The following is a 20,277-nucleotide window of genomic DNA, read 5'->3' as shown; positions in this document are numbered from 1 at the left end:
TTATACCTGTTTGTAAGCCTTTTTGGCTTCCATCCTTCCCATTCTTCCATCTGGAATGATCACTGCATTACTCTCTTTACAGGTCTTACCAATTCTGTCATAATCTAGCCATTAAAGCATCTTTCAGGGTTCCATTTATGTCCCACTTCCTTCATGGAAGTCACTACTGTTTCTCACTGCTTGTTTTCTACATTTACTTAAGCAGCTTCCATGTCCTTGTCTGGCTGGTCCTTGTTTCACAGTCTACAGCTATATTGTCCAATATGGTAGACACTAGACACACGTGGATTTAAGCTTAGTAAAGTTAAAAATTCAGCTCCTCAGTTACAGCAGGCATATTTCAAATGCTCAGTAGCCGTTATGTGGTTAGCAGCTACTCTTTTGGAGTACACAGATATAGAACATTTCCATCATTGTAGAAAGTTCTATGGTGCGGTGCGCTGGTCTAGAGAAGGAAACTGACTGCTGCACAATTACAGTAAATGCAGTAATTATGTCTACTGCTCATCTTGGCATTTAATAAACTGTGACTCTGTGATTTTATTTCATTCATTCCCCTAAATTGGAAGCTCTTCGAGGCCAGAGGACATTTTCTTTCACGTGCCCCACCATGCTTTACTATAGCACTGGCTCACTGAGTGTGTTCAGTGAATATGAAATGTAATTTTGCATTTTCTGTAGAAAACTTTTTCATAGATGAATTCTTAGATTAACTTAGAATTTTAGATCCTGTAGGACCCTGGAGCATGCCATGAATTTAACCCTGACTAGCAATATTATCTATTTCAGATACCTTTTTTCAGTGCTTGGGTGATAAGAAGTATTAGATAGGGGTTCTCAGGTTTTGGCTACACATGGGAATCACTTGGAGAGCCTACCCCAGAAACTCTGATTTAATTGGTCTGGGATGTGGTCTGAGGATTGAGATTTTTTTAAAACCCCCAGATGACTCTTCCATACAGCCGAGGTTGAGATTCATTAGTAGAAGAGACTGAACCCCCAGCTCTCCCCTTCAATTCTGCTCATTTACAACTATAAATCAATGTTACCAGTACATTTAAATGTTATCTTTTATCCTATGCAGTAACATTTTTTTTCCCTCCTTATAGTTTCTTATCTCAGTAATCACTATGGTCCTTCTGACACTGATGACTGTCACACTGGATCCTCCTCAGAAACTACCGGACTTATTTTCTGTATTGGTGTGTTTTGTATCCTGCTTAAACTTCCTGTTCTTCTTGGTATACTTCAACATTATAATCATGTGGGATTCCAAAAACGGAAGAAATCAGAAGAAAATCAACTAGCTATATGCCCAAAGAAATGTGAAAATGTTAATAGTGCTACAAGCTTTTGTGAAATTTTTGCCGTGTATAAAAAGAAATGATCATTTTGAGAATCATGGAATTATAGGAAAGGAGATGGTGAAAAGTCATTGTTGTCTACACAAAATAAATGTATATGGGGACCAGAGCAATGGAGGCTTTTATTTTCTAACTACTGGGTGGCCAAGAAATATTGTAGTTTTATTAAATTCACAGTTATTATTCAAATGGGAAAATAAGAGAAACATGTCCTTAATCTCAGTGTTTACTTAGGAAATGTACTCTGTAATTTGTTGTCTTGAAAAAAATCTGCAAATATAGTGAGTTTAATGGGAGAATTTAGCCCCTTATTTTTGAAGGAAATCACTAATTTTGGTATTCAGTTTAGTTTTTACAGTTTAGAATGCTTTAGAAATTATATCTCAGGGATTAAATTTGTGATAATCTTTTATATTACTATGAGAAGGCAATTTAAACTATTTAAAGTTTGAACATGCCTCATTACATGTGCAAATTTGAATTTTTTTAGCAAGGCAGAGATTAAACTGTGTTCTTATTTATTTCCAAGAACTCTTGATTTCCCTGAATGCAATTAAACAATGAATTTTCCTAAATTTAAATCTAAGTGGTTTGAATGAAGTCTTTTTAATTACTTATGATCATTAGTTCTAAACTTTCAGGATCATTCTGTTTAAGTTAAGTGGCCTTATACTGGGTTCATCCTTCTGTTTTTCTTTGTTATGACATGGTTCAAGGTTACCAATGCCATATGCATTGATCCATATCATGCTTCATGTTAACGTAGCCCTGTTAATAACTATATATCACTCTATATTAGAAGAAGCCCATCTTTACTATAGTATTCAGTTGGTAAAAATAATTTATTGTAGCCATGTTGTAGATTCTCATGTAAAGATATGTTTTCTTCAGTCTCTGTAATAAAAATAACCATTTCCCCATCAACCCATGTTTTTAATGAATATATTTCTTTAATAAGCCATTAAAGCATAATAACTAAGTGGTGGTATATTTTAAAACAATGCAAGCCAAACACATATACTCAAAGAAAATTTGGTTCTAGACACGGACACCTACAGGCTGATGCAACAAGGTATATGTTTTTAAGTCTGATAAAGGAAGTGGGTTTAGACAAAGCAAAAAATCAAGAAGTATTTCCTTCTCAAAGCAAATGTGCATAAAGACTCAAAGGGCAGGTCAGCACAGAAAAGCAGCCTTGAATCGCTGCCGAATCAGCAGGAACATCGCTGTCCATGGTCACCATCTGTAATCACTGTGCCCAAATGTCAGCATCTTGGCTGGCTGGTGTCGTCTTTTTTATTTTTTGTAATAGAAAACTTGCATTTAATACAGGATGTTGATTTAATTCAATGATGAGGAAGTTCTGACAACTTCTAAATAGCTGGAGTAGAGAAACATTATTTGAAAATGAGAGTATTATTTAAACATTAGTAAAATGGAATGCACCCATATTCAAGGTATCTTATAGGTGAATTCTAAATAAAAATACATTTCCAGATGATTTAATCTAGTCATATGGAGTTACACTGTAGCTTTAATGGAGACTTGTAGCAATTATCTCATAAGTCAAGGATCTCATATCTATTAGAAACCGGTTTAAGAACAGTCCACTTTGAACTTTGAGGGATTAAGTACCAAAATAACAAAAATGTCCAGTGATGAATTAAGATCAGAAATAGGCAATTCCAAAGCATTTCTCTCAGCTATATTCAGGATTACAGGGATATTTTAATATAAAGATATTTAGCTTCTACAAAAAAATTAAAGACTTCTCACTTTATTCACTGATATACCTGTCAAAAAATGATCTGTTATTTTCCAGTTCATTTTAGAGGGAAGGGCTGTTTCTGAAAAATGCAGTTTTCTTTGTTGCCAATAAACTTAGGTATGCGTCTTAAAATGAAGAGAACAGGGTGTATGTTCATGTATCAAATATGAGGCAACAGAAGTCATTTTGTCTTGAAGCCTTAGGGAGGGGAGAAAAATCCCCGATGTAGCATTCTGTCCAAATGATAAAACACAACTAAGTGAGTGAAACATTTACAAAAGTCAAGGCAGCCAAAGGAGCCTCTCTGTTCAAGGGAAAGAGAGTAAGAGATGGATAGGATGTAACTAAATAATGGTTGGAGTAACACAATGGTTTCAAGTCTCAATTGGTCTCTCTCTTCTGTTATGTTCATTGGAAGATCAGGGCCAAGTGTATCCCACGCCTTCTGCCCCCCCCCCCGCCCCCCTGCCCATATAAACATTAGTTTTGTGTGTGGATCTTTCTGCTTTGTCCTTCATGTGGCCTCCAAGGGTGATAAAGCGAGAGTCATCTGATCTACAATGAACAGAACTGGGAAGGGATTCTTAGCCGACCCAGCTGTTCTGAAAGGCAAAAGCTTAGTATATCAAGAGGTCAAACATACAGTAACTGATTTAATAGCATTAAGCAAATAGCTACATAACTTGGATTACATATGAAACCAATCTACTTCTTAACCCTTTATTTCCTGACTAATGTAGGTTTCTTTATATGTTTTGGCTTACATTCTAAGGTAAGTTTTCAATGGTAGAACACAAAGGAATTATCCTTTTTGGTATATTTTAGGCAATGTTCTATTAGCACTGTATCACAAAGTATCCTTAATATTTAGCAGATTCTCTAAAAACCTTATTTAAGTAGTACCAATAAAATCACTAGTGAAGGCAATTAGTTTTATTGAGTTACTGTTTAGTATCATTTCAATGAATAGTTTTTAAAAAATAACTCATTTTCATTTTAAGAGGTGAATCTGAAATTTCTGTAAATGGAAAATTAGTTATTTTCAACCTTAATTTGTTAAAAATTTTGTTTCAAATTTTTCATAGTATTTTTATTTTCATGATACAGTGAATTAAATGACATGGTAATACCTTACACAAATTTTGTCAAGACAGTTTGTATAAGATATTATACAAGGGAATAGCATTTTTTTTCCCTGTGGAAATGGTCAAAGAAAAGTATATAAGGTTTAAAAAAACGTGCTATCAATTCTGTGATTCTCTCTTCCCCTTTATTTTGTGACAGCACAAATGATACAAAAAAAACTAGAAAATTAAAAATTTAAAATAATGCTTCAAAGTAATTTGGAGGGGATCTCATATTGCTCCATGAGATATGTCTTTTCTTTAAATTCAGTAGAGTCTGTGTAGTTCAGTTTAAAAACAACTTCATATTTAAAAGTCTATACTGAAAAATACATTCCAATATTTTATAAAAGGAGATGTGGAAATTTTAAAAGTTTGAAAATACTTTTTCTCTACAAGCATAAGAATAACTAGAATATAATGAAGACTCATCCCTGAGATAGCTAAAATAAACTTATAAATTTTAAAAGCTTTCAAAAGAATCTAATAAATACACATCTGGAGCTTTAAATGGGAAAACTGGTACCTAATACCACTATTAGATTTAATCTGAGTTTTAAAATATATAGCTCTACCAAAGGTGCCATTTTTATTAATGCTTTATTAAGTCTATCCACAAATGCTAAAAGTATATAGAAGCATATGAGATACAAAATATAAGTCAAGATCCTCTTCTACATGTTGGCTTACTTTAAAGGGTCAAGAAGAAATGTATTATTTACGTTGAGATTATCTACTGGTGCGTGTAGAAAGTTTAAATTAGCTGCAAGAAATTTTATCTAGACATGCACCTGCCTGTGCTATGATCTGGTATTTATTGGGCAGATTAATTACAAACATTTCTTCTGTTCCTTTAAATATGATCAGGCAGATACAGAGGTTGGCGTTTTCATAGTGAGTGCATTTCTTCTAAATGCCTGCAGGATAAAAAAGATGCTTATTAAATCATCAAGAATTAGTTTCCAAATTAACATGCATCTCATACATGATTTAAGAAATGATTTAAACACCCGTTTACTATGTAATTTGGTACCTAGTTTAGTTAGGTACTGGTCATCTCTCATTTACTTATTTTTGAGTCTTCAAAGCGAGATTCACCTTCACAAATAATTGTCAATATGACTACTCTGACATAGCACTCTTCACTTTATGTGAAGATGGATTTGAGATACTTCGAGAGGGTTCTAAAACTCCAACATGACCTAATGAAAACACCAAATCTTACATGCCTTTTGTCTATAAGCCTTCAGTGCCTTTCAGCAGGTGTTTCCTCCAACAGCTGCCCCCGCAAAAAAGAGTCTTTACTGACATTCCTATTCAGAGTATGTCCCTCTGGGGACTCCTAGTGGTGATAGAAGTTCTTGTCTATTTGGCCTTAGGACACTTGTGTGAGAGGAAGGAAGCCTTTGAAAAAAGCACCCAATGGCAACTGATGGCATATATTCCCATAGGGCATGTGGACCCTTTACTTCCTTAAATATCCCTTCCTTGCTTATATTGGCAGCTATGAATAAGTAATACATGGTGGGCCCCTATATTTCCCTATTCATGACAGTCCACCTATATTCTTCTTGTCCTACAAGTAGATAGGTTGCCAACTTGACAACCAACTTTTGCCAACTCATGAGCTGAGTCTGATCTGAATACTAGTAGAAGATTTTAAGCATCCTAGGGTTCACTTAATATCCTTATAGGTTATTGATACACAGTTATCAGAACTAATGATAATACTGTGGAGGAAAGGAAGACTGCCATTTATTAAAAAGTTACTGTGGGAAAGGTACTAATTAAGCTAATTAATTAATTAATTAATTTGACTTTTATTTTATTTTTGTTTTTTTTGCCACACCGCGCAGCTTGCAGGATCTTAGTTCCCTGACCAGGGACTGAACCGGGGCCCTGGCAGTGAAAGTGCCAAGTCCTAACCACAGGACCACCAGGGAATTCCCTAAGCTATTTTATATAATCCACAAGGTAAACAGCATCGGTCCCATTTTATAATTAAGGTTTTGGGAACCGAGTGCCTTGTTTAAGGCCACTAGCTAAAGTAGGTAGTAGAGCTGGTGCTGGACATCTAATCCAAATCCCATTCTCTGTTACAATGCCAGGCCCTGCAAAGAAGTCTCATCAGTTGATCATGGCTGCCAGGACAGTTGTGTTGAGAAAGATTCTGAGGCCAAATTTAGGATCCAGCAAAAATCAGTACTTCGATCAATGTGATGTATATCATAGCACAAGAGTAAGGAACAGCAGCATGTTTGTTTTCTCTACACTGTCTTACTGGTTCTGGAGATGAAGATCTCAGAACACAAATGAAAAGAAATTTACATACAGTGATGCAGTTCATGAGTAGTATTTTGACAGAATTCATCCTTTATATAGCAATTATATTCTTTCTAAAGCATATTTTGGATTGTTACTTCCTTAATAATCTTCACTGGTCCATTTCCGCCTAATGAATAAAGTCTGAGCTAATTTATTAGCCTGGTGATCATAACTGTCAATGATATATCTGGAATCTACTGTTCAATCATTCTGCTTCTCTGCCTTTTTTCTTCATGCTGTTATCTCTGCCTAGTATGTTTACACAGCCCATCAACATTACCCATTTTTCAAATTCCAGCTTCCTAGTAAAATACAAACATTTCTATTACTAGGGTCTTGGATGGCCCTCTGTTAGAGATTATGTACAGTGGAATAACTAAAACTGATTTTAAAATCATGAACCCTTAAATAATGACCTAATCACTCTATCCTAAAGGCGGTCTATGTTGTGTATTCCTATACTACTGCTTATTCTTCATTTCGTACTTAGAGTAGGAAAGAATGTTTACTCTCCTCAGTCTGAAGAGGAAGAAATTTCTGTCAACTCTTCTGCTCCCTACAGCCCATGGAAAAGTGACAAATTTGACTGAAGTCCCGAACAGTAGTCCACATTTTACCAGTCATATTCGGCCACTATTCTTACACAACACTCTTCCCCACTATTCAGCTTCCCTTTCACCGTCTGTCTACTCTCAAGTCCAGCTGGCCTTCATGCTTCGTAATTTCATGTTGTAAGGAGACCAGCCCATTTTCTCTCTTCTGCAACCAAGCATGTAAGGTAGGTCTGTGGTCTTTACTGTTATAGACACACGTGGACTTGGGTCTATTTCAAGGATCCAGCTTTCTCCTCAGGTTCAGGAGAGCACATGGGATTCAAGATCTAGATTCAGTATGGGAGAGGGGAGGTTCCACTCTGCCTTAGTCCACATTAGTTACCCCAACCTTCTACCAGAGGGCCTGCCATGTTGGAGGTTAATTCCTCCACTAATCAAGTTGACACTTTGATCCTCGTTGGATTCATAATCTTCTTTTGTACTTGCTATTGTACAGAATCCTAGAAAGAAGAAGGGTCTGAACTTGTGTCACTTATCATAGCTTGCCTTATATTATTATTATTTCATGTATATAATATGAATCTTATATCCTTAGCTTGAATACTAGGTTGGCATTAAGCAAAGTGCTTTGTTTATACTAACCCTCACACTTTTGTTAACCAAGTGATTTATTTACCCTGTTTCTATGAAATGTATCTCAGCATCGCTCGTCGACATTAGCCCAAATCATGCTTTCTCCGCCTCTTTTGCTGGTCTTCATACTGTCTGTGGCCTATGGGTTGCTGTCTCCCTTACGCAGTCTCTCTTATTGTAACATTATTTTATAAAGGCTCCATTTTCTAAAGGCTCTGGGAGCGAATGCATATGGGGTGCTTACCCCCACTGAATAATATAGGTCGGGAGGAATAATAACTGAAGTGTGACAGAGGGCAGAAGTGATGTGCAGACAGGGAATCTGGCCACAGTGGTGTCAGGGGCATTGTGACTGTCAGAGGTTTCTAGGGCATAGGACAAGATCAGGGAGTTTAATATCCTCCCTTAGTCATACCAGTTAGGCAGCTGTGACAAATGTATAAAAGAACATGGAAGAGAGGGATCTAAGGAAGTCTTGTGTAAGGTAAGTTATAAGCAGGTTTTGAAAGACAGGTAACATTTTGATGATGGGGGAAAAGGTATGCCAAGTAGAGGAGACAAGAACAAAGATAAGGAAATGAGAAAGGTGCTTTCTGAGGAATGTGTCTAGGTATGAATGGCAAATAATCTGGAGTGACTGAGGCACAAAGACAAATTAGAAAGGTAAGCTGGGGTCAGATCAGGGAAGAGTTCTGAATGATGGTATAAATTTGGGTTTTACTATGAATATGGTGGAGTGACACCTTCGAAAGCATAATTTGTTCAGTAGCAGGACAGGCTGTAGGGAAACGAGATCAAAGAGCAGAGAGGCAGGCTACAATGAGGATGCAGATAATCTGGATGAGAGGTAATGAAGGAATAAACCAGCGCAGTGGACGTGGGAAGAAGTAAACGTTTTGGAAAGTGATATGCCCTGGCAGCAGTTTGGATGTGGGGACAACTGGATCAGACAGAATTGTAAGGTTTTCAGCCTTATCACTGGATGAATGTAATCCCTAGAAAGGTAAAATGAGGGATAATATGAGGGGGGGATGAAATCAGCATATTAGGGGAATAACGTATGGGAGCTGAGATTGTTTACAGCTCAGGAGGAGGGTGACTTATACACTAAGGTGAGAACGAAAGTCAAGGAATGGATGAGATCATGAGGAAAGCACCCAAGGTGAGAAGAAAACATGATCAAAAACCCAGAGAAATGTCTCAAAGGTAGTCAAGTACATTTCACTGTTATTTCTCTCTGTTGCTTCCCACTAAAAGGGAAGTTGACTAGTAGGTCAACCTTAATTCTTTCAAGTTTTTTGAAAGTACTACTCAAAATAAAGACTCAAAAACATCCCTAACATGTGATGATGTTTACTAGAATCCATGAACACAAAGCTATTCTCAGTACTCTTAAGTTTCCCAAAAGTTCATTAATGAGACTGTCATATATTAAATGTGTATATTCATTTGCCAAATGTATGACTGTGAATATTTATGTGTGTATATAACCGTGTATTTATGACAACCATCTAATAGTTTGCTGCTGGATTTCCATAGGTCAGAAATTGTATAAAACATTTTACCCTATAATGAATGAATGTATGTATTTGTATATATATTGTATACTTAAAACTTAATAGGATCTAAAACCTTTGAGCAGTCATGAAACCTGACATTCACTGATTACTACCATGTAGTGGGCAAGAGCACAGGCTCTGGCACCAGACTACTCTGGTTAGTATACTGCCTCTGTCTCTTAAGTGATTCTGGTACAAGGTACTTAACCTCTGTGTCTCAGCTTCCTTACCTGTAAAATAAAGATAATAACTATCTACTTCACATAAGTTGTTGTGAAGGTTAAATGGGATGCGTATAAAGTGCTTATAACAGTGTCCGGCACATTGAAAGTGCTCAATAAATGTTAGCTATTATTATAAGCTATTATTTATTGTATAATACAGAATGAACATTTTAAGGAGTGAAAGTGATACAATTTTCTGTAGAAGATGCTTTGCAAATATTTTAAAAACAGCTAGTTAAGAAGATAATATTAATCACTTGAGATACTATTTCCAAAGAAACGTATTTTCAGTATAGAATTCTTTTTTTGCATTAATTTTTTTCTGAGAGAAAACACGCAACATCTGGTTAGCTTCTAAGAATCTTAATATTGATGCCACTAAGTCTGGGATAATGCTAGTTTTTACTGTGAACCTTCAGTTGCAGGTACACGAAACACTAATGTTACATCATGACTCATAATGCTTCTAGCTAATATGTTATAGTAAGCTATTTATAAATATATCATTTTTACTTGTATTGCTGAATCCACAGGAATTGTTTTGAAGGAAAGGTACAACTAATTAATATGTAATTATTTACTTAATTCAGCACATTTCCAAATTCACTGACTTGTTATGTCTTTGTTCAGTCAGATGTGCCCTATAGAAACTATAACCTACCTCTCACTATTTAGTTAGCTATTTTTACTAAAGGTACTCAATTAAGGGCCCTCTTTATATTCACTAAAAAATATGCCCTCTCTGAAAGCTAGCCTGGTAAGCTCAACAGTGTTCTCTTTCAACAGCCTCTAACTCACAGATCTTGTTAGACTGCCTTCCTATTATTTATAAGAATAGATAAAATATACTTTCAACTAATGTCCCTATTTTATTTACAGACAGACAATACCAAGTTTGATAATATAATTAAAATGTTTCCACCTGAAAAATAAACAGTGAAATCTAACAAGGCTAAACCTAATTATAAAGGTGAAACAGTACCTCGGTTTAAAATGGTTTTAAGGAATTCATAGCTATCAAGATCATATAATTAATTCTATATGAAAGAAAAAAGACTTTTTTTCCCAGAAAACAGTGCAAAGTAAGTTGTCATAGTAATGATGCAGAATAAATGCTTACAATGAAATTAAAGAACCTACACATAAAGTTTTATTTTACATTATAAATAACAGCTTTGGGGCTATAAATTCTTGTTTCAACAGCCTACAGATTTGCCTGATTCTGTTTCAGAACATACATTTAAAAATTTAGGATGAAAACTGCCAAGAAACTTATTATTATAACGTGTGCTTATGTTTTATTATAATTATTCATCTTTTGTACTAGGTTCTATAATCCTGAGGGCAGGACTATGTCTGTCTTGTTTTTTAGTGTATCCCCAGTGCTAGAATAGTGCCTGGCTCCTAGTAGGCATTCAATAAATATTAAATGAATGAGGCATGTAAGGAAATAGCAATTTATAAGTATTTGAAAATATCTAAATAATTCCTTTAAAAAATTCTTAGAGTGGCCATTTGTTTTTATTCATTCACTGAATATGCATTATGGACCTTCTATCCAGGTTCTATACTAAACTCTGGGACTATAGTATAGAGATAAGACTTTTGTTTGTTTGCCAAGGAGAAGCCCAGAGAGAGCCCTGTAACCAGACAATTACAATACACTATCACATGATACATTTATAATCATTCAGACAAGTGTTGTAGAAGCCTAGAAGATGAAGCAACTTAGCCTTTTACCTAGGCGAGCTGGGGAGAGTTTCAAATGATGTGACACTGAAGGCTGACCTTAAGGAATGAGCAGGAGTTTGCTAGACAAAGAAGGAAGCAAGTACAATCCAGGCAGAGAGAGAAGTAGTAGAGAAGCCTGGCGTCCTGAGAGACAAAGAAGGAAGCAAGTACAATCCAGGCAGAGAGAGAAGTAGTAGAGAAGCCTGGCGTCCTGAGAGACAAAGAAGGAAGCAAGTACAATCCAGGCAGAGAGAGAAGTAGTAGAGAAGCCTAGCGTCCTGAGAGAGAGAGAGAGAGATTCCAGAGGACTGAAGCATATGGTATGAACAGTGTGAATGAAAAAGACTACTTTCTGCCTATGTGAGGTCTGAGCTGGAGTAAGAAAAACACCTAATATGTACTGATTGCCCAAGTCCTGCTTTTAACTACATAATTAGTTATATAACACTATAAATATCTGCTTTATTATTATATACATGTGTTTAAAATACAAAAACCACTTAGAGAATTTATCTAACACTTTGAGGAGCTTTTCTGACTACTCTAAGAGTTAAAATGGGAAAAAAATGTTCACCTGTCAGGTGACATAAAACCGATTCCTACTAAATGTGCCAGAATAATTTTTCTCCACCTCAAGAACAGTTAGTCTTCAGTCTGTTCATTACTGTCTTTTTATAGTATTTTTATTTAATAAAACCTATTAAGACTACCATACAAATCTCTTTACTTATGCTTTTATCTTTTAACTGATCAATTTTTATATTGCTGACATCCCTTCTTCACCATTTGCTCATTTAAAAATTCATAGTATATGAAATATGTCTCTGGAGAAAATGTCTATAAAATTTGTTACAGCTGGCAAATGTGTATGAGTCAGTGATAGCACATGACTAAATGCTTCACAGAAAATAAAATTTGTTTCTGTAGTAAGCAGAACTGTTTAAATGTTATTTATTTTTATGTTTCAAAGAAAATATATTGTGAAGTGCTGCATTGATTTTATACGCAACAATGTCTGTGTACACGCTGTAGAAGGAAAATTTATGAAACCTTTGCACAACTCCTTTAATTGAATTTTCCAAATCTCTCACCACACACAAATAATCAATATCTTCTGCAGAGAAAACCAGTCAGAATTATTACTGTCTTTCATTTCAATTTTGTTGTCATCAGCACATACAGAGCACCTGGATATTTGTAATGCCTGATAGCAAGTTATTTACTATATTTACACCTCTTAAACACATAATTGCTATTAAATGAGTTAAAATCTATGGTTTAAATTATTTTACCTAATTATTTAAAAGATAAAAGCATCATACTTCTAGTAAAGTATAAAAAAAATTAAATCTTGGAAGAAATTATTTAAAAGGCTTTGAAAAGTAATAAACCAGTTTGTTTTTCCTTAAATCCTAGACAAATCTCAAGTAAGCAGTCGAAATGTAGCTCTAAAAGTGATGAATAGTGTAAAGCAAAAGCATGAACATTTATTAATAGGAAAAGGTATGACCCACATACAGCATATGTGACAACTGAATCCTTATAAAGAGTTGAGGACTACAGTTGTACATTAATGTGTATTTGTGTCACCAAAACTAACATCTCTATTTTTTATCTCCAGATAAACTAATGTTTATCTGGTGATAAACATAAGAATGTTAACATAAACATAAGAATGTTAAAGCATAGGGGAATTTTTGTTGTTTCTCCTAAAATTCATCATGTCTAAACCTCAGTGCTTTTAATATTGGAGTATTTGTTTGAAAAAAGATATTGCTTAATGTTAAGATATAACAGAAAAAAAAAGGTAGAAGTTTTCTAGGAGTAAAATTATTTAGCTGATATGATGAATACTTTTTCAAGACTGAGTGGGGGAAAGAACAACATATTTTTAAGCTAAAAAATACTTCAGTGGGTGGTTAGAATGAAAAGGCAATATCAAACTATTTTATAGTCTTAGAACAGAAGGAGTTTAAAATTTGTCCTGTGGTCCAAGAATTTGAAAACTTCAAAATCCTATAACCAAGATGAATTTTACAATGCAAGAAGACAGTAAGTTAGCTAAAGAAAGCCACAACATGATAGTTTGTGCTTTTTTCTTTTTAAGGCCAGAGCTAGAAATTCTGAAATATTTTGTATTATAAACAGCTGAAACAATCAACTTTTTTGAACAATGTAAAGTTCAGATGGTTACATTTCATTTAAATTATGCATACTTCAACCTACACAATTATTCTCAAAACAGATAAAATATGTTTTGGACTGAAGCTAAGTGTCTAGATTTCATATCTTAAGTGTCTAGATTTCATATCTTGGCAACTGCTCTATAATTTGCTTACATTCTTTTAAAAAACATTTTGTTTACTGGAAGTACTAGTCACAGACAAACAATGCTGGTATTTTCTAATATCTCCAGAAAAAATGAAAATACCAAGTACAATATAATGCCATCTATTGTCTCAGGAATATTTGTATCAAGTTGTTTTATGTAGGGGTTGATTATGCAAAGTAAATAAATTTCATGCCTTCCCATGTGATGATAATGTGACATTCCATCTGTATCAACCCATTGAATGGTCATATGTTTTAAATCTTCAGCATAACAAATTAAAAATAATTTTGAAAATTCACATCCAAATATAACAGAAAAAGAACCTTTCATTTCATTATTTTTCTAATAGTCATAAAGCCAATATTATTAAGGAAAGTGAAGTTAGGCTTACTTCCTAAGTAACTGAAAAAAGAAAAGCCTTCCTTTGTTTAAGAAATTTGTAGTTAGCAAAGGAGGTCCTCTTTATTCATATGCTCTATCAAGGCATTCCCTAACGTGTAAGGTCCAGTTCTGAAAACTATGAAAATCTCAGTGTACCTTTTCATGTTACTGTGTATATTTTAAATTTCCCTGGAATAGTTTATATAAAGCCTTAGAATGTGTGTCAGATGTCTATTTAATTAAAACACTAGAGTCTTATCTTTACAATTATACTTCTCTGCCTGTAATAAAGACTGCAACTGATGCTAAACAAACAAGCACTGAAATGAAAAAAAATAAACAGAACTAAAGGACCAATTCAAAGGTGCAATGACAGCATAAATGTTGGAATTCTTCTGTTATTGTGTACTTTAACTATTCTGGGAAAATTTGATAAGAATCTGAAGAAAAAAAAATCTGAAGGACATTCTTTTTTTTTTGCAGTACGTGGGCCTCTTACTGCCGTGGCCTCTCCCACGGAGCACAGGCTCCCGGAAGCGCAGGCCCAGCGGCCATGGCTCACGGGCCCAGCCGCTCCGCAGCATGTGTGATCTTCCCGGACCGGGGCATGAACCCATGTCCCCTGCATCAGCAGGCGGACTCTCAACCACTGTGCCACCAGGGAAGCCCTGAAGGACATTCTTTTGATAGTGAAACAAGTAATCTGTTTATTTTCATTTTCATAATTACCTAATAAAACAAATCCAAAACATAGGGCTGATTTTTATATTATGTAATTTGTGACTATATAGTTTATAATATTATGGAGATTCTCAAAACATTTTAAAATTTAAATAATTCTGGGTAACAGCATAGTAAAAGAAAAGAGTAAATTAGAAATTTTTATAAAAAGATGAAGGCTAGATCCCCAAATAAGGAATATATAAAGCAAATAGTTTGAACTGTCAAAAAAACTAACAAAACCCTCTTAAATTATAAATGTATGAATAGAAGGGGGTGAAAGTTAACTTAGCAAAGAAATTTACATATAACATGCATGTGTTGGTGTCCATCACCTTTAACCGAAAAAAAAAAATCCCACTGATATTAAAAAATACACATATTAGGAACCAGAGAAAAAAACAGGGAAAAGTATTCCATAAAAATATTTAGCTCAAATTCAAATTAAAAAATTCAATCTATTTTTCAGGCAATATTACTTTAAAAAATAAGTTGATACACTAATGAAGATTTGAATACCTCAGTAAATATTAAGAGCTAATGTAGCTCTTGCCAAGAAACAGAAATGGAAAATGACATATATTTTCATATATATATTTCTATATAATTTATATAAATACTATATATTTAATATATCTTAGCTCAGTTTTCATTTAAACCACAACAAATAATCAATGCTTATTAGAAACTTTAAAGCATGATTTAGTGATACAATCTCCTCTATGCATGAACACTCAGTTCTTAGGGAACACCTGGTAATGGGCAAGTCAGTTTTAATGCCTAAAATACTAGAAAATGGTTTTAAGGCTGATCATGCAGACACACACAAAGAATCAGTATGTACTGGATGACTGAAAGGAGATGACTGTTTTAACATGTGGAAATAACTTTAATGTCTTAATCAATGTTTAGGGAAGGAAACAATACTTTTGGGAAATTATTTCCCATTAATTATTAGCAGTGACAGTTCACCTATTTGTTCTACAATTTTCCCTTCCTCACAAGCCTAATGTAAAGCCTAATTCTAATTAGTTCTAGGAAATTACAGATTAAAAAAAAATTACACCATTGACACAGAATATATAGAAGAAAGATTTCCTCTAGTTGGGAAATAATAAATATTCCAATTTCCCATTATGATCCTCTAAAACTTGTCAAGTTAGTAGAGATTAAAACCACTGAAAACCAGTTACACATTATAATCCAGTTACACAGCATCAGAAGAGATCTCAAGCCTTTTCTAAGGAAAGAGCTGCCTTCATGCTCTTAAATTCTATGGACCCTAATGGGAGTTAGCTGCCCAACTGAATGGCTCAGGAAGCCTGCTCAGTTCCCTTCCCACATGAGTTTTGGAGGAGTTTTTCCATGGCTGCTGCCCTACCATGACCCAGTTGGTCTTTGGAACTGACCAGCAGGGAATCTAGCTCTTTCCACTGCAAACTCATCGCTGGCTTTGTTAAAAGATCCTAAACACAGACTAACATACTAGATTGGTTGAACCAGTTTCAGTTATGCCTTACGTTTGAATCTGAGAGCAGGGATGACTGGATGATTTCATTTGTTTTAGGAAGAGACAACATGGAAAAATGCAAAGACCATACTTTTTGAGTAAGACTGGTCTTTAGTTGGAATCCCTGCTCTGACACTTAAGTAGCAGTGTCTTTGGGCAAGTTACTTAATATTTTTCTGTGTCTTTGCTGCTTATCTATAATGACAATAATAGCTATCTTGCAGGGTTGTTGTAATGATCTGCTGATTCTAGTATTGGGAACACAGTAATTATTAGTCCTCAACAAATGGTAGTCATTGGTACTCAAAAATGGTAGACTAAAACATGGCTATCCACTTCAGGGCTACCTCTATCTGCAGAGTTTGCCAAATGGCACTCATGTCAGTAATATTAAAATCATCCCTCTTAAGTTGGTCTAATGGTTTTAATATTTTATAGTATTTTGCTTACTGAGGTATGAATGTGCATGTGTTATGAGAACTTAAAATCTGCTCATTTAGTTTCCCATACTGTGAAATGCCCCAAGGTGTGAGTTCACAGTAGGTCAAATGTCATTAATAATCTGAAAGTTTTCAGAACACTGGTTACAAAGTAACTTTTTATGTTTTGTGGATCTTTCTAATTCACCATTAAAAGCTGCCATATATTAATGCATTGTTGCCCCATTTGTCTGTATTCTCAAAAAGAACTTTTAATAGAAGAAAAAATTTAACTCTTGAACTGGAAATTGTATTTCAAAAGTTCAGTCATCAGGGAAGCTGATCTTACCAGACACGGTCTTTTGCTAAATGCAATATAATGTTTTTCAAATGAGATTCGTGGTCTTTTAAAAAAAGGGCCCATGATAATTGGTTGAAATGGTAAAATGAGATGAAAGGATCTCTTTATGTAATAAATTAAAACACAACTCTCACCTTTGTTGGGAAGTCCTGAATTCTTCTTTTCAAATAGTTTTTGTTTTGTTACTTTTGTCACTAAAGGAAAAAAAAATCTCACATTAAAAATTAATACAGAATATTAAATAATTTCTCATTTTGGAAGAAACAACTTCATAAGAAATAATTTCAAGCAATACATACTTATAAATATCAAGTATAAAATGCAATACCTTATATCTTTTGTAAAGAATGAGAACTGCATTAAAAAAAAGCCTAATACCAGTTACCAAGGTACATTCTTTCCCTTCACATTCAAGAAGAATCCCTGAAATAACATATCCTGGCAAAAGATATGTGGCTTCCTGTTCTAAGTTTGCAAACAAGTAATAGAGAGACACGATCAAAAACTCATAAATTTCTCTTACGTAGGTCTTTTGTTTTCTGCATTTCTCTTTTTAAGACACCTGATGTATGGGAGATACCAATGAGATTTTCAAGCTCTCTACTGTCCTCCAAAGCCTAAAAGAAAGTCATCTTAAATGAGTTAAGTTCTCTACAAATATAATACTACTGACAAGTCTAGTGAAAATACAGTATACTGCTTCCTTCATATGAAAAACTTAAACTCTATGATAATGAAATTTAACTTTTTCTGTTAGGTTAACTACTGCAAACCTTAAAATACCTGAATAAAAACAATTCATTAACTAAAAAGACTAAACATAATTAATAAATTTACTTTTAAATGTGAAGAAGCCAGATATTACTAAAATATTATGGTTAATTAATGTTCATACATGAAAAGAAGTTCCCATGAAAAGTAAATTGAACATATCCCCTGTAAGTTCTTTCTGGGATTGGATTCTCCTATTCTTTTTCAAATAGGGTAATAGAATATGAAAAATTATATGCCAAAAAAAGCAAACCTGTATATTACTTAAATTTTGCATTATTTCCATGAATTCGTCTGATGATTTCTCAACTTTAGATAGCAACACCATGAATCTATGAATGAAGAAAAAAGTATTCAGCAAGATCAGGCACTTTCAGAGCTTTAATTCTTTTGAAAGCATCTTTGATTCAGTTTTCTAATCCTTTTCTTTATATTTTTCAAAGTGGTAAAAGATGTAAATGCTCCTCCTTCATGCTTTCATTCCTTTACAAACAGTGTATTTTACCAACCATCCTGTCCTTTGGTGTTTCACTTTCTCATTCCCACTTTGCAGTGGGAGAGAAGATATAGCTGGCTTGTCCTTTCTCCCCCATACCACTTTGAGAAAACTAATACATCCCCATCTCCTTATTGACCTAGATCTAAGCCTATGAATCAGTGTTACCCAGTGATCTTTAATAAAAAACCAAGTTTTTTAGCTTTAATATATCTCAATGTGACAAAGACACAAAGGCACTCTTTTAAATTTGAAAACAAAGAAAACTTCACTTTGTAATTCTACCTTCCTTCTAAACATATCTCTAGTTAGCATATTAGCATTCTGGAAAAATCTTAGGTTTTAAAAATATTTTTATAACTTTATACCACACTTTCTTGCCTTAATATAACATTACACACACACAAACACACACATATTCATGTGTCTATAATTTTAAAAGCTGCACAATATTGTACCTAATGAATACACCAAAAATGATTTAACCATTTCCTTATGGCTGCAATTTTAGTTTCTTTTTCAATTTTAAGATCTCATAGCTGTGTATGATAATCTATACCAGTGCAGTCTAACAAAAATATAATGCAAGCCACATATGTAATTAAAAATTTTCTAGTAGCTACATTAAAAGAAGTAAAAAGAAATAGGTGAACTTAATTTTAATGATATATTTAACTCAATATATCCAAAGTATTACCATTTCAACATGTAATCAGTATAAAAATTATTCGAGATATTTTATACTTACTTTTTTTTTTCAAAATTCAGTGTATACTTTACACGCATAGCACAGCTCATTTCAGAATAGTCACATTTAAAATGCTCATTAGCCATGTGTGGCTGGCTAGTGACTACTGTTTCGGAGAGCACAAATCTATACTATCGATTTTATGAGAGAAACTAGATATTCTCTTTAAGTGCTTTTCAAAATCACATCAGTGTTATCCATTAACATTTGTGTGCTATTAAAAAATAAGACAAATGTGATGTTAAATGTACATACACAATGAATATGAACAGTATGTTTTTCTTTTTTTAATTAATTTTTTGCTGCATTGGGTCTTCGTTGCTGCACGTGGGCTTTCTCTAGTTGCGGCGAGCGGGGGCTGCTCTTCGTTGTGGTGTGCGGGCTTCTCATTGCAGTGGCTTCTCTTGTTGCGGAGCACGGGCTCTAGGCGCGCAGGCTTCAGTAGTTGTGGCATGAGGGCTCAGTAGTTGTGGCTCGCAGGCTCTAGAGTGCAGGCTCAGTAGTTGTGGTGCACGGGCTTAGTTGCCCTGTGGCATGTGGGATCTTCCTGGCCGAGGGCTCAAACCCGTGTCCCCTGCATTGGAAGGCGGATTCTTAACCACTGTGCCACCAGGGAAGTCCCTGAACAGTATGTTTCAACTAAGTGAAATATATATCTAAGTATACAACAAGGAATGGAGAGAAAGCATTATGCAAAAGCTAAAAATTATGTGAGGACAGTGGAATTACAGGTCATATTCTTTCTTTAAAAATTTTCCTTTATTATTATGCATTTTAAATTAGAAGTCATCTATCTGTCTGAGGCCTCAACTGCTCACCACTGGAACCTCAGTTTGTGACAGAGTATCATAAAAGGATTCCATCTCCTCCAATTGAGCTCCAAAAGCCTGAAGGAGCAAGATGACTTAAGTGACTCCCACCCAGGGCTGGGAACCTCCAGCTTCCCCTATATTATACGTAAGGCTACTAAGTGCTTCAGAAGTGCAAAGCTGAGGCAATTAAGCTACTCTGCTATGAGGAGGAGTCCTAGGGGCTCTTTTCCTTGCATCCCTTTCCTGGGAGGATTGGAGGGGAAGAGCCTCTCCACACTCTCTTATCATACCTTAAGGAACTGATGCTGTTCCCTGTCTACCCTCAGGGAATTGTGTGGGAAGGGCTGGGTCCTGCAGGATTACCATCTTGAATGACTCAAAGGAGCTCTGTTCAGATAGAGTAAGATGTGAATGGTGCCCCCAGGAGCTGTGCTATGTAGCATCC

The 20,277-nt window shown here is 34.7% G+C and overlaps 2 protein-coding genes across 4 annotated transcripts in view; one reads left to right on the top strand and one right to left on the bottom strand.

The window, feature by feature from the left end:
* Positions 1-2,288, top strand: part of ALG6 (ALG6 alpha-1,3-glucosyltransferase) — a 60,149-nt gene extending 57,861 nt beyond the window's left edge. For both annotated transcript variants that reach the window (XM_033409008.2, XM_033409005.2), the window contains one exon: positions 1,110-2,288. In XM_033409008.2, coding sequence (XP_033264899.1) covers positions 1,110-1,307 — 198 coding nt within the window. In that variant the 3' untranslated portion in view covers positions 1,308-2,288. The remainder of the gene's footprint in view (positions 1-1,109) is intronic.
* Positions 2,188-20,277, bottom strand: part of ITGB3BP (integrin subunit beta 3 binding protein) — a 90,570-nt gene continuing 72,480 nt past the window's right edge. The window contains exons 5-8 of one of the 2 annotated variants that reach the window (XM_033409016.2): positions 18,030-18,108; positions 17,529-17,622; positions 17,140-17,199; positions 2,188-2,745 (exon numbers count right to left, since the gene is read on the bottom strand). In XM_033409016.2, coding sequence (XP_033264907.1) covers positions 2,738-2,745; positions 17,140-17,199; positions 17,529-17,622; positions 18,030-18,108 — 241 coding nt within the window. In that variant the 3' untranslated portion in view covers positions 2,188-2,737. Of the gene's footprint in view, positions 5,174-17,139; positions 17,200-17,528; positions 17,623-18,029; positions 18,109-20,277 lie in introns of both variants that reach the window. The other variant, XM_033409017.2, reaches the window with a different exon arrangement.

This window comes from Orcinus orca, chromosome 1 (genome assembly GCF_937001465.1).
Source record: "Orcinus orca chromosome 1, mOrcOrc1.1, whole genome shotgun sequence".
In the NCBI taxonomy this organism is placed as follows: domain Eukaryota; kingdom Metazoa; phylum Chordata; class Mammalia; order Artiodactyla; family Delphinidae; genus Orcinus; species Orcinus orca.
This window is presented reverse-complemented; position numbering and strand designations above follow the sequence as displayed.